This window comes from Hordeum vulgare, chromosome 5H, assembly GCF_904849725.1.
Source record: "Hordeum vulgare subsp. vulgare chromosome 5H, MorexV3_pseudomolecules_assembly, whole genome shotgun sequence".
Classification (NCBI taxonomy): Eukaryota; Viridiplantae; Streptophyta; class Magnoliopsida; order Poales; family Poaceae; genus Hordeum; species Hordeum vulgare.
This window is the reverse complement of record NC_058522.1, coordinates 584,701,107-584,715,254: the sequence shown is the minus strand read 5'-3', so window position 1 is coordinate 584,715,254 and position 14,148 is coordinate 584,701,107. Positions and strand designations below refer to the sequence as shown.

Genomic DNA, 14,148 nt, shown 5'->3' with positions numbered 1-14,148 from the left:
ACTCCACAAAAGATTGATTTGTCGACACCATCCATGTTTGATACGAAAACCGTCGTCAACCTCAAGACATGGATGCCACTAACTTGAACGCAGAAGTCCATGATAAAGTAACTCCTTCAAATTTTGATGGGGGTATGTCACGGAGCTTGGCGCGAGGGTGATAAATGCACCACCTAACTGGCTGGGGAGGTTATTCCGACTTTTTGTAAACATGATTGAACAAACATGTTGCTCTCATGCATGATGAAAGACACATAACTCTCCAATAATGCGAGCAGTCCGACCACTTTCACGTAAATACACACACACCTTTGCACAACCGGTGCAACACGATCAAGGTGAAGTTCAGAAAACATATCGAAATCAATGCCGAGAAAATCTTAGCACATGCACGACCGAGTATTAAAAACTTGAGCCTGAAAGGTTTTCGAGATAAACCCATATGTTCAAAAGAAAGAGAAAAGGGAAAACAAAGGAATAAGTTATATAATGCATTGAGCGAGGAGGTTCCATCCCCAACATCCATTTTGAATTGAGTTTGCGGATAGATGGAGGGATGGAAAATAGAAGAGAGCATAAGGGGCTAAGCGTGAGTGAGTGCGGGCTAGGCAGACGAGAGGTCCGTTTACAAATAACTCATCTTACACTCTACAAAAAAGACCGGCTTGTCAACACCATCCACATGTGATATGAAACCGTCTTCGACCTCGGGGCATGGTTTTAGTACGGTTGCTACTAGCTTGGACGTCGAGTCCACGACAAAGTAACCTCCTCTAAAAAATTTGAGGTGCAAGCCACCAGATTTGGCGGGAGAGTGATAAATGCACCTTTTGACCGACTCGGACGACTTTTTTGTCCGACCCTCAAAACACGACAAAGGTCAACCACACGCTCTCACGCACAAACAAAGCCAAAGGACAACTCTGAGATAGCGCGAGCAATCCGAGCACCTTCACCTAAAAATCCACACACTACATACAACCCGTACAACACGACTTATACTCAACGCGAAGTTCAAAAACACACACACCAAGATCAATGCAATGCCGGGGATGATCCAAGCACACGAGCCTCGGGCGAGCGTCGAGGCCTCGAGCCTAGAAGGTATCCTCCAAGATAAATCCATAGATCCATTTTCAGTCTCCCTAAAAAAATTGGTCCATTTTCAATAAAAAAAGAAGAAAAAAAGAAAAAGGATAGAGTGCAGTGACCGAGGGAGGAAGCTCGATCCCCACCCTCCATTTTTGAATCGGGCCAGCGGCGCAAATAGGAAGGGATGGAGGGACCCGATCGCAAATAGAGAAACACCCAGGGGGCTAACCGCGTGGCGTGGGCGTGGGCGTGGGCGTGGTGGAGAGGTTGGCGTGGTTTGTCAGCAACCCTGGCTCCCTCTTAAACCCCCCCCGAAACCAAAATTCCGAAATAAAAATCCTCCCTCCCCCTCCCCCTCCCCCCCGTCGCCGCCGCCGCCCCCTCACCACCGCCGACGCGCTAGGGTTCCGTCCCTCCCTCCCGCCGCCTCCCCCCGCCCGCCGCCAAGAGCGGCCCCCCCGCGAGCCCCCGACCCCCAACACACCGGTGCTCCCCCACCCCCCGCCCGCCGCCATGGCGGAGAAGCTGAGGGATCTGAGCCAGCCCATCGATGTCCCCGTGCTCGACGCCACCGTCGCCGCCTTCTACGGCACCGGATCTAAGGAGGAGGTAACCGCCTCCAACCCCGCCGCCCGCTCCCCTTCCCCTTCCCCCCCACCGCACGCGTTTGTTAGTCTGTTTCGCTCGGCTCCTGCCTGCCAGACGTCACCTAGGGTTTCCGGTCCACGCGCTAGATGCTATACTAGTAGTTGTTTGTCCACTCGCAAGAGCAGCGCTCGAGGTTACTTCGGGGGCGGACGGCAGCGGTAAGATAGGGTTTGGTGGGTGGAGGAGGCTTAGCGCCGATCATCAGCCCGAAATGCCTCAATACACCCGCAGGATGCCTCACGCTTGCCGCTCCATGTTTGTTGTGTCTTGTACTAATTCCACTTCTCCAACCTGGAAGGCTGGAAACCCGATTGCTTTGCATGCTACTGCTGCTGTGGTTTATCTGCTCCTACTGCTGTGGTTTATGTGCCTGCTTCTAACTCTGCTGATTGAAATGGGCTGCTGTGGTTTATGTGCCTGCTTCTAACTCTGCTGATTGAAATGGGCTGCTATGTTTCAGAGGAGCGCCGCTGATCTGATACTGCGGGATCTGCAAAACAACCCTGACATGTGGCTGCAAGTGGTGCACATCCTGCAGCACTCCCAGAACCTCAACACCAAGTTCTTTGCCCTCCAAGTAAGTCTCTGCTCCTCAGTGCCTTATTTCAAATGTGTAGACGCTAGTTTGCAACTGAATCGATGCCGTCGCTGCAGCTGGCCTTGCATTAGATCATGCATGATTTGCCCTCAGCACTCCCAGCACCAGCCATTAATTATACTTGCTACTGCCGTTCACTGGTTATATTAGGAAATATCACTGCTAACATTCTTCTTGTCCAACTTGTAACCGGTTTTAATAAGCAGTTAAAATACCCAGTCGCCTGGCTTTGAGTTTGAGGGTTCAACACATTTGAACATGCAGTATGCTACATAAAAATCCCATGGTGTAGAAAAGATGCATGTCTAATAGGATTCTGCTCTGGCCTGTGAGCTCAAGCGCCATTGCCGTCATGTACTAGCAATTTTGTACGATACTAATTTGATTGGCTAGTTACTGCCAGCTGTTGCACATCTCACTATATGAATAAAATGCATTCTATTGGTTTTCCTATAGAAGATAAAGAAAGTTTATATAGTTCGTTACATTATTAGTACCAAGATAGGATGATACAAAAGATACCTGGTTTGTCTGCCAGTGTAGAAACATACTTTAGCTTGTTTTTTCGAATAGGAGCCATGCCTTCTCCTGTTTCCCTTCTGCCTCTTTTGGGCCTATTTAAAACCTGGCCAGGATAGTCGTCCTTTGAATATTTGCGCAATTCTTCCATCATTTTTATTTTTGACTTGAAACTGCCATGATGCCATGTGTAGAGGGGATGAAATGGGCCAGGATAAATGTTGATGGTCCATAAGCAAGTTATGTAGCCAGTGGTGTTTATTTTTCTCCTGTCATTCCAAAGCATACTGTCTATTATATCTAATCGTTCTGGGTGCCATCTTTGCATGAAATTTAATTACTCACATTTCAGTTCACATTACCATGCCCTTTTCTGTTTCCGTACAAAAATCTGTGCACAAGATGGACAAAATAACTACGAACATTAACCCTGTGTCGTGTTGTTAATACTGACAAATGTATGCTGTTGGTACTAAACCTTGTATAGTGTGATGATGGTCGGTGTCCTTTTTGTGCATGTCGGGTAGTCTACCGTAAATATTTAAAATGGACATGTATGGTTGTAGTGTTTGCTATTAGAGCAGTGATAATTTTGAACCTTTAGGGCAGTGATGATTCATGATGGTGAACCTTTAGGGGAACACAAGACATTATAATGATCTCCATACTTTGTTGTTTGACTTTCATTTGCTGTGTTGAGTTGATGTTATTGGATCCATATGATATGATTATGTAGGTGCATGCAGTTGCATGCGACATATGCTCTATTGTGTTTAGGTTTTGTCATGTATTGATTATTTTCAAATAAATTTTAGGTACTTGAAAGTGTTATCAAGTACAGGTGGAATGCGTTGCCAGTTGAACAACGTGATGGCATAAAGAATTACATATCTGATGTGATTGTTCAGGCAAGGATTAACTTCTTTGTTAAATATGGCAAACCTTTGTCACTTCTCATGAAATAAATCTGATTCATGTACTCCTTTTGCCGTTCACTTTTGGCACTCCTCCAGCTCTCAAGTAACGAGGTTTCCTTTCGACAAGAGAGGCTTTATGTTAATAAACTCAACATTATATTGGTGCAGGTAAATACTTCTTGATCCATTTAACCCATTCGCTTTTTTCCATTACCCGAATAAATGCATTTGACAACCACTTGTTCTGAATTGTGGCCAACATAATAGGTTCTGAAGCATGAGTGGCCAGCCAGGTGGACATCCTTCATTCCTGACCTTGTTGCAGCAGCAAAGAGCAGTGAAACCATTTGTGAAAACTGCATGGCTATATTGAAGGCAAGCTGTGTTTCTATTCGTATCTGCTTAATTGATGTGTCAGAACAACTACTAACCATGAAGTAATTTGCAGCTTTTAAGTGAAGAAATTTTTGATTTTTCAAGAGGTGAAATGACTCAACAGAAGATTAAAGAACTCAAGTCCTCACTCAACAGGTATGATTTATGGCCATCTATCATTTGTGTCTGCCTAACAGCTTTTATTTGATGAGTAGAAGTACTCGGTTTTTTTGTGTATCTCTTCTTTCCTCCTTAGCTGGGCCACTATTTTTAGTTGTTCTGTCCTAATTTTCCTTCTTGTGAAACAGTGAATTTCGACTCATCCACGAGTTGTGTTTGTATGTCCTATCTGCAACACAAAGTTCGGAGCTGATCCGTGCTACATTAGCTACGCTTCATGCTTTCTTATCATGGATTCCTGTTGGATTCATCTTTGAGTCGCCATTGGTACTTCGCTTATTTCTACTTTCCCCCAGAATTTTCATCTCAGTGTTATCTTTGAAAATCTGTCTCAATTTTCCCCTTGATGGTTTTTAGCTGGAGACGCTGCTGAAGTTCTTTCCTATGGCTGCCTATCGGAACCTTACACTTCAGTGCCTGACAGAGGTAAAGAAAACATATTGTTAGGTGTGTTTAGTTTTGTGTTGTTTCCAACTTTTCTGTTGGAGTAATGCAATGACTTCCTGTCTTATAGTTTGATTATTAGTTTGCTCTGTGTTCTGTTACATCATAGTGGCAGAAAAGTGAGCCCAACATTGACAAAACATTGTTTTGACTTTTTCTTTGCAGGTTGCTGCTCTTCATTTTGGTGATTTTTATAACATGCAGTATGTGAAGATGTACACATTTTTCATGTTGCAGCTGCAGGTGAATGATGTATTTCAGGGAAAAAACTATGTTTTTTTCTTTCTAAAGATGTCCGTTTGAACACTTACTAATGGATTTCTCTCTCCAATGTTTAGGCTATTCTTCCTCCTGCAACAATTCCCAATGCATATGCTAATGGTTCCAATGAAGAACAAGCATTCATACAAAATCTGGCACTCTTCTTCACTGCCTTCTTCAAGGTCAGATCCATCACATTATGGATGTGCCCTATTAATTGGTCTAGTATATGAGAGATTTTGTTCTTCATAAAATATTCTTAGATGATGTAACGATCCTAATTCTGTTTTCACCACGTTCCCAGCTGTAACACAAAATGGATTTTTATTACAGTATTGGTCATTGTTTTGCACGTTTGAACTCTATGATCTACAAATAGAGACATGCTAGTTGGTAATTTATAATGATCTACAAATAGAGACATGCTAGTTGGTAATATAATAATGATAGTACAACAGAGAGAAATCTCTTTTTGGTGTGATACATTGTTTTGTTGTAATCTCTTTCTTTCTGGTCCGTGCAGAATCATATACGTATACTGGAGGCATCTGCAGAAAATAGAGCTGCATTACTTGTTGGTCTCGAGTACCTCATTGGAATATCATATGTTGATGACACCGAAGTTTTTAAGGTAATAAATTTAGACCTGATTTAGCATGGATCTACATTCACATGGTGTAAAATCTCATTATGGTTAATTGCAGGTGTGTTTGGATTACTGGAATGTATTTGTGTTGGAACTTTTTGAAGCACACAATCAAATGGAGCCTGCAATACCAGCTGTAAGCATCATTGGGCTTCAGGTGCTTTTGATTTGTTTCTGTTATCAATGGGAAAGCTGTCCACGTGATATATCCAGCTTTCTAATTTAAGCATTTTGTCAAAAAACTATCATGAAACTTACTCCATTTTGAATTATAAGGTGTTCCAACTTTTTTCTAAACCGAATGTAATATAGACACGTTTTAGTGTGTTTGTTCACTCCTTTTAGTCTGTATGCAGTCCATATTAAAATATCAAAAACGTCTTGTTATTCCGTACAGAGCTGATATTTTCTTATGTTCTTGTGATATATTTCCATCCACGTGCTGCATTTTGTTCTATGTCTGTTTCTTGTGTTGTGAACTCCTCTTTTCGTAATCAAGATATAAATCCTTCTGGTCACATCAATGCTTAACTTGTAGGCCCAGATGATTCCTGGAGTTGACGGTACTGGTACAGCTGTTCACCAAAGGAGGCAGCTTTATGCAAGTCCACTATCAAAGTTACGAATGTTGATGATTTGTCGGATGGCAAAGCCGGAGGAGGTATTGATTGTGGAAGATGAAAATGGCAATATTGTACGGGAAACAATGAAGGATAATGATGTCCTTGTCCAATATAAGGTTGGTAACAAATTGCGATGCTGCTGTGGTGCTTTATGAGGTGACCTTCTCCAATATAAGGTTGATAAAACTGATGTGACACTTCTTTTTTTAATTCTTACTAGATTATGAGGGAAACGCTGATTTACTTGTCCCATCTTGATCATGAGGATACAGAGCAACAGGTAAGCTATTCATGTTGTCAGGATTATTTCATTATAGTTTCAGAAATTATGCAACACATAGTATACACTACTGTGAGCTGGTCTGTAGTATGTGGTCCAAGTGCAAGCCTTTCTCTTTGTGTTGAAATGACATAAAGATCTAGCCAAAACACTAATACAATTAATGACAATGGACATGATTATTCATCGGAGACTGTTCAGTCTGTGTATGTAGGGAGCAAATATCTATTTTGTTTATGCATGTGTTGCCATGCTTATGTTTTCTATTTACTGCCCTTTTGAATTTAGGCCACAACTCTGACACTTCTTTTGTTGTTCCAGATGTTGAAGAAATTGACTAAGCAATTGAATGGAGAAGATTGGAGTTGGAATAACCTCAATACTCTATGCTGGGCTATTGGATCAATATCTGGTTCTATGGTGGAGGAACAGGTTTGTACACTTTTTATTATCCTCAGTCATTTTGTTCCGGTAAATGCTTGTGGAGGACTCGCACTTTACTAGCTTTACTTAACAGTAAATCCTAAATGGTTCCTCTGGATCTATTATTGCAGGAGAACAGATTCTTGGTGATGGTTATTCGTGATTTGCTAAATCTCTGTGAAATCACGAAGGGCAAAGACAACAAAGCTGTTATTGCGAGTAACATCATGTACGCATTTGCTCCAATTCTCTCATGTTTGGAATTATCAAAAGAATATCTTTGCTGATCCAACTGTTGCATTAATAGGTATGTGGTTGGTCAGTACCCGAGATTTCTCAGGGCTCATTGGAAGTTTCTGAAGACAGTAGTCAACAAATTATTTGAGTTCATGCATGAGATGCATCCTGGGGTTCAGGTCAGTGATGCATTTACATGTAGTTTCTTCAGTTGGAATGGGAAAATTCTTCTAGTGTGGAACACATATATTATTATATATTTGTGGTAACCTACAGTCCGCTGCTTCTGTTTTGTTGCTGTGCATAGTTGTGCTTTGCTCTGCATTTACACACAAGTTTTAAGTACCTCTTCAACTTTTACATTTCCTATCCTACTGTATGTAATGTACGCGACACAATGTTTGTTGCAGGATATGGCATGTGATACGTTCCTGAAAATTGTTCAGAAATGCAAGCGCAAGTTTGTGACACAACAGGTAGATTCATTAAATCACATTGCCTTTGTCTTCAATTCTGTATGTTAATTGATGACTTCTGATTTGTTTCTAATTATGTATTACTCAAACGCATGTCGGTAACTGAATTTAGACACACATATCATCACATTTATACTATACGATACTCACCAGTCATGTGCCCATTTTTTTAATTTCCTGCTGTTTTCCAGGTGGGAGAGAACGAACCATTTGTTTCCGAACTGCTTACCAACCTTGCTACGACAATTCTTGATCTAGAGCCACATCAGATTCATACCTTTTATGAATCGGTATGTTGAACAAATTGAGCCAAGATAGGCTGTTACTCGTACTATCATTTGTACCTTTTTTTGCTCACTGTTCATCCCAGCCACATGATTCAAGCCGAATCTGATATTATTTGTGCCTTTGTTCTCACTGTTCAGGTCGGTCACATGATTCAAGCTGAATCTGACAATACTAAGAGGGACGAATACCTGAAGAGATTGATGAGCCTTCCTAATCAGGTTTGGTTCTAGCATGAATTTTTGCTTTCTTCATGCTTTCCCTTAAGGATAGTATTTACAATGTTTATCTTGTGATTTGATTTGACAGAAATGGGCAGAAATAATTGGACAGGCAGGCCAAAGCATTGATATCCTCAAGAACCAAGATGTTATCAGATCTGTTCTTAACATCTTGCAGGTAATAATCGAGGCTGTATTTGATCATTGTGGTTTTAAGTGTAAACTGCAATGATGTTGGCTGTTTATATGGTGTTTTGAAGTTCTTTACTTTATTATGTGAATTCACTATAAGATTGTGGTTGTATACTTCAAGAAATGATATTTGTTAGACGACCAAACATAGTTGTATGTCATTCCTCCAAAACTTTAGTCTCCCGAACCTTGGTTTGTTGCTAGCCAAGGCAAACAAAATTATGTAAAGCACAGAATAGTTACCTGGACTTTCCAAATGGACCATAAACACACTTGATATCTGAACTCCTCATAGGTTAGCTAGTTTAGAGTGTTCTTCATCCTAGAAAACTGTAGTGCTTTTAGTTGACGTTTTTACCAACCAGCCTGTATAGAGACTGAATTAGCACTAGTATGGTATGCTGTTCTTAGTGACATCCTCACAAATATGCTACTAGTAGTGTGTTGCTAAAGGTGATAATGGTGTTTGGATTTTGGGTTTCCTTGTTATCATGTTTGCAATTGCTCCTTGGTACTAACATGATTTTGCTATTTGCAATTGCAGACAAACACAAGTGTTGCGACTTCGCTTGGACCACACTTTTTCCCACAAATTTCACTGATCTTCCTCGACATGCTGACAGTTTACAGGTATTTTCTTTAGCATCCCACACATGTTTTATAGTATTAGGGTGCTGGTTAGCATCTTCTGAAGTTTTGAGCTAGGCCTGGAGAAGTAAGGAGAACTTCTTCCATTGGACTGGTCCTGCCTGGTGTCACCCGCTCCTGTAAACTTGGGCAGTCTAGTACTCTCTCTGTACAGTAATATAAGAGCGTTTCGTGAGGGAGTACATGATAATTTTACGCCGGGGCAAGTCAATCTAGTCAAAATATTGTGCTGGTTTAGCCTTAGTCGAAATTTTGCTTGTATATTAGTCCAAAATGTGCCTCCCCATTTCGTTGTAATAGTTTGAGGTTTTGCAATGTTACGAGCAATATCTCACAATCTAATGCATCTTTCTTTGTGTTATATTTATATCAGAATGTACAGCGAGCTTGTATCAAGCACTATTGCTGAAGGGGGGCCTTATGCCTCAAAGTCGTCATTTGTAAAACTCTTGAGGTATAATTAATTGTTGATATCTATCCTTCTGTTTTCATTTGTCTGTCTTACTGAATAACGATATGATACTTAAAACAGATCTATCAAGAGGGAAACATTGAAATTGATTGAGACTTTTGTGGACAAAGCTGAAGACCTACCACACCTTGGGAAGCAGTTTGTTCCTCCAATGATGGATCCTATTCTTGGTGATTATGCAAGAAATGTGCCTGATGCAAGGGAATCTGAAGTCCTGTCCCTGTTTGCAACAATTATAAACAAGTATTGTCTTGAATTTGATACCCATTTTTTTTCTCTAGCCGGGGAAGTAAAATGTTCTCTAATTAGTGGATGGTAGCTTGTAGGAGGATTCTTCTGTCAGTCATCTAGGTTTCATATTCAGTTGTTTATATTATTAATACTTAATACTCTGCTGTTATTGTACATCATTTCTAATCTTTGTATTTATATTGAAGGTACAAAGCTGAAATGCTTGATGATGTGCCTCGTATATTCGAGGCTGTTTTCCAGTGTACCCTTGAGGTAGGAATTACAACTTTAGTTTTTACTGTTCATACTCAGTTACACTTCGAGATTTCACTGATTGTTTGGTCTGGCCAGATGATTACTAAAAACTTTGAAGATTATCCTGAGCACCGCCTCAAGTTTTTCTCTTTACTTCGTGCTATCGGCACTCATTGCTTCAAAGCTTTAATTCAGCTTTCCAGCCAGGTTTGTGAATTTTTTAATTACTAATATTAGCCCTGTTGATGTTATCTATTAGTACTGCAACCCACTTTCCTTCTCATTAATTTGATTATTGGACTGTTTGTTTCAGCAATTGAAGCTTGTGATTGATTCGATTAACTGGGCATTTAGACATACAGAGAGAAACATTGCCGAGACCGGCCTTAGTCTATTGTTGGAAATTCTGAAGAATTTTCAGGCAAGAACACGTGGTCCATCCTTTCTTTGTTGTATGTAATTCTTTGGAAGCTAACTCTTTGATACGGTTGCCTCGCAGGCTTCAGAATTCACGAATCAGTTCTACAAGACATATTTTTTGAATATAGAGCAGGAGATTTTTGCAGTTCTCACAGATTCATTTCATAAACCTGGATTCAAACTTCATGTTTTGGTGCTTCAACACTTGTTTTGCGTGGTATGTTTTTTGCGCATGATTAATATCATGACACCTAGTGTTTATATGTGTGCGTCTGTTTAATTAGGTTTCATATTATATGTAGGTTGACAGCCTAACTGAACCTCTATGGGATGCATCCACGGTATCATATCCATCTAATGCCTTGTTTGTACGGGACTACACAATCAAACTTCTTGGGGCATCATTTCCTAACATGACGGTAGCTGAGGTATGATCATCCTAATACAGTTATCCTGTCATTGACTTGCTGCCATCATGAACCTTGCAAATTTTGTTGCGCAGGTGACCAAGTTTGTTGATGGGCTCCTTGGTTCGAGACATGACCTCCCAAGCTTCAAAAACCATATTAGGGACTTCCTGGTGCAATCAAAGGAGTTCTCAGCCCAGGTAAATTTTGCTATGCCGTCATAAGATTGATGAAAACTAACCTCATGGAATAATCAAGAAAATGTTCATACATAAAACCGACCTTTCTGGAAACCTATGATGCTTTGTTAACAAAAGTTCTCTTGTGGATTGGTTATTTAGGATAACAAGGATCTGTATGCGGAAGAGGCTGCGGTACAAAGAGAAAAGGAAAGGCAACGGATGCTTGCCATCCCAGGGCTGATTGCCCCTAGCGAATTGCAAGACGAGATGGTAGACTCATAGTGCTCTGTGATTCTGCATTGCTAATCCAGTTTGATGTTTGATTAGGCCTCCAGAGGCCTCCATGTCCCGGAGCCAGAGTTTTCTTCCAGGGTGGTTGTGGTGAAAGGAGGGTGCCTGCTGTAATTTTATTTCTGGTTCGGCGATTCCAAGATTTGTGCTAGTTGATGATAGGGAGGCGTGGACTCAATTTTGCCGCAAGATTTGCTCGGCAGGCCTGGAGCATTTTGCGGGCTGTGTGGATGGTTAGATGGATGTGTTTTAAGTGCTCGGTGAAACATTTTGTGCGTGTGCTGAGCATGATATAGTATGGATGTTGATCCTTAATTGTTAGTTTAGTCTATAGATTTGATGACTGTATTATGATGTATCAATTGACTGAATTCGGTCTGGGCTGGTAGGAAACCTTATAATCCATCCTCCTAGTGCTTGTTACTCTTGTTATGTGAAATATGTTTTTTCTGAATCTTTTGAGCTTTCTTGTTTTGCTATCTTATATATGTTGGGAGTTATGTAGTGTGTAAAGAAATATAAGATCAAGAACGAACAATCTTATATTTCTTTTCAAGAGGGGGTAGTTATGGAAGGAGCTCATCTCTTTGATAGATAGGATCCCTTCTGTAGACACTCTTTGATGTACATTGATGCGTGTGTTTACACTCTTTATCCCCAAGGCTTAATCAACTTGGATTGATATATATCATCAGTTGGATCCATTGTTGATGTGGTGATGAGTTTATTATTGTCTTGGTGAATATTCGTGGGCTTGTGCTGAAAGTGTGTTCGCTGTTGGATAATTTTATGGGTAATTGTTAGTTTTATTGTCCTGGTTCCCTAGGATTGTGCAAAATTGCATCAACAAATGAGCAAATGTCATTCAAGGAGCTCTAGACAAAAAGTTCAGCTCAAAGAAAATTTTAAAGATCTGCTTTTGTTTTTTTCGTTTATACTTTGTGGAATGTAATTTCAATATGGAATTTTACACATACTTGAGCAAGCATTTTAATGGCTATGCATTTTTTTTCAGTTTACTGTTCATCATAGTAGTGCTGTTTTTTGCCCATACTCCATATGAACAGTAAAATAAATAAAAAGTAGTAGTATTTCTTTTTAAGAAGCTGAAATTTCTCGTGATAATTATTGATGAATGTTTCAATTGCATACATATTTTGTCATGAAAGGACATTGGAGGTGTGGGTAAAGAAGAGTTAATTCTTTGAAATGACGTTTGGAGCATTGGTTTTTCTTTTTTTTAAAACATTCATCAAAGTTTGTGACAGAAATTCAGATTTTTTCTTTTGAAATATTAACTTTTTTTTTTTGTATTTTACTGTTTATCAAAGAGCATGTGTGCACGGAACCAAAAGAGCACCTTGGCTCATGTACGTATTCTGTGTGTGGAGGTGTTGGCGATGAATCAATGGACGGTGAAAGAGGGGGTTTGAGGTTGTGCAGTCACTGCCCGAGGCTCAAGTGCCGTCATAAAATCTCTCTTTCTTGCTTTGCTCTCTTTATTAACTGTTAGCTCTAGACCAGACAAGACTGAAAGACTCAACAGACGTACAGCCACAACTCTTTTTACCACGTTGATCCATCTCATCTAGTTGTAGCAAATTTTTGTGTTTTGATCCTTTTATAAAAGTTGATGGAGATCTTACCCTAGTTTATAAAAAAATTAAGATCTGATCTTTTTTTTTTTTTTTACCGTCGAGGTCCATGATGGTAGGGTATAACATCCTATCGTCGAGGTCCTAACGGTAGGAAATTTATGCACGTTTGCGCGATGCATCCCTATCACCAAATAGGCTGACGGTAGGTGGAAACACACATTGTATTTGATACTTATATAATATTTTTATATGATAGGACGTGCACTCCAACCGGTCGATCCAAACGGACAATGATTTTGTCCTTTTGGGTCGGTGGCCCGCTCCGCGTCCATCCGTTTTTATTTTTTGGTTGGTCGTGCGCCTAACGCGGGCGACCCATTTATGTCCGCACATTTTAATTAAAAAGGCCTTTATGCCAACGCCCAAGAGTACATGCCGGCACCATGCCGTTTTCTCATGCCTCCGAACGATGACTCGCCTGCCACCGGCGTGGCATTGAGGTCGATGGTCACCGGCACCGATGTGGAGGGGGGCCACGATGCTCACCTTCGGCAAGCATTCCCTGGAGAAGCAGCCGCCTTACGTTTAGACGTGGAAGCCGGGAATCGGCCGCGTGCGGTGACTCCGGCAGCATCATCCGAGGATATGCTGACAAGCCCGTGCTGGCCGTGACCGCGATAACAACGGCGACAAGCCCGTGCTGGCTAGGGTTTACCCCTAGGTACAACAAGGCTTCCCTCGTTGTCGCCTTCACCCAGGCATTGGTGTCTTCTTGCTACGCGGCGGCGGCGATAGCGGTGACGGCAGCTGCCTCGCCCCTTGCATCCCGCGCGTGCCTCCGGTCCTTCCTCTTGGCCGACTCCACGGCCCGAAAAACCTGAACCAGGTAGGGCTTTGTGTTCAGACCGGGCTCATGATCGTATTTTCCGCCCGTTGTGTACTTTGGGCCGGGCTTGGGCCTGGGAAATAACCACAACTCTCACTCGGAATGGACTCCTGCTTATGGCTACTACTAGGCCGGATAAGATCGCAACTAGACGGGGGTGTACAATGAACAGTGACACCAAGCACCAATGTGGATAGGACATTATATTGACATGTGAGAACAAATGAATATTAATAAATATATATAAATAAATATATAATGATGAATGCATGTTTGTGCATACTTTTTTTAGAAAAGTTGTAGTCTAAATTTGAACACACTCTTATGAGGTCAAAACACGA

At 41.2% G+C, this 14,148-nt stretch overlaps 1 protein-coding gene across 2 annotated transcripts; it reads left to right on the top strand.

The window, feature by feature from the left end:
• The first annotated feature begins 1,575 nt into the window (after positions 1 to 1,575).
• On the top strand, positions 1,576 to 11,777 carry LOC123395221 (protein EXPORTIN 1A-like). Of its 2 annotated transcripts, none has more exons than XM_045090174.1 (31): positions 1,576 to 1,701; positions 2,201 to 2,317; positions 3,673 to 3,765; positions 3,871 to 3,942; positions 4,042 to 4,149; positions 4,223 to 4,305; positions 4,458 to 4,596; positions 4,687 to 4,755; positions 4,939 to 5,016; positions 5,112 to 5,216; positions 5,558 to 5,665; positions 5,739 to 5,816; positions 6,219 to 6,419; positions 6,524 to 6,583; positions 6,905 to 7,015; positions 7,138 to 7,235; positions 7,314 to 7,422; positions 7,654 to 7,719; positions 7,911 to 8,009; positions 8,145 to 8,225; positions 8,314 to 8,403; positions 8,962 to 9,047; positions 9,439 to 9,519; positions 9,598 to 9,780; positions 9,975 to 10,041; positions 10,120 to 10,230; positions 10,337 to 10,444; positions 10,523 to 10,660; positions 10,746 to 10,871; positions 10,946 to 11,050; positions 11,192 to 11,777. In XM_045090174.1, exons 1-31 carry the CDS (start codon positions 1,606 to 1,608, stop codon positions 11,312 to 11,314), a joined length of 3,189 nt encoding a protein of 1,062 aa, XP_044946109.1. In that variant the 5' UTR covers positions 1,576 to 1,605; the 3' UTR covers positions 11,315 to 11,777. The 2 variants fall into 2 exon arrangements, with proteins under 2 accessions (XP_044946109.1, XP_044946108.1); XM_045090173.1 differs by having other exon boundaries at positions 5,739 to 5,837.
• The last annotated feature ends 2,371 nt before the right edge of the window (positions 11,778 to 14,148 follow it).

Excerpts from the sequence above, each read along its gene's own strand:
- LOC123395221 (XM_045090173.1), top strand. The coding sequence starts at position 1,606 with ATGGCGGAGAAGCTGAGGGATCTGAGCCAGCCCATCGATGTCCCCGTG. Across the intron at positions 3,766-3,870 it reads TATCTGATGTGATTGTTCAG|CTCTCAAGTAACGAGGTTTC; the intron begins GCAAGGATTAAC and ends GCACTCCTCCAG. Across the intron at positions 10,872-10,945 it reads CTAACATGACGGTAGCTGAG|GTGACCAAGTTTGTTGATGG; the intron begins GTATGATCATCC and ends TTTGTTGCGCAG.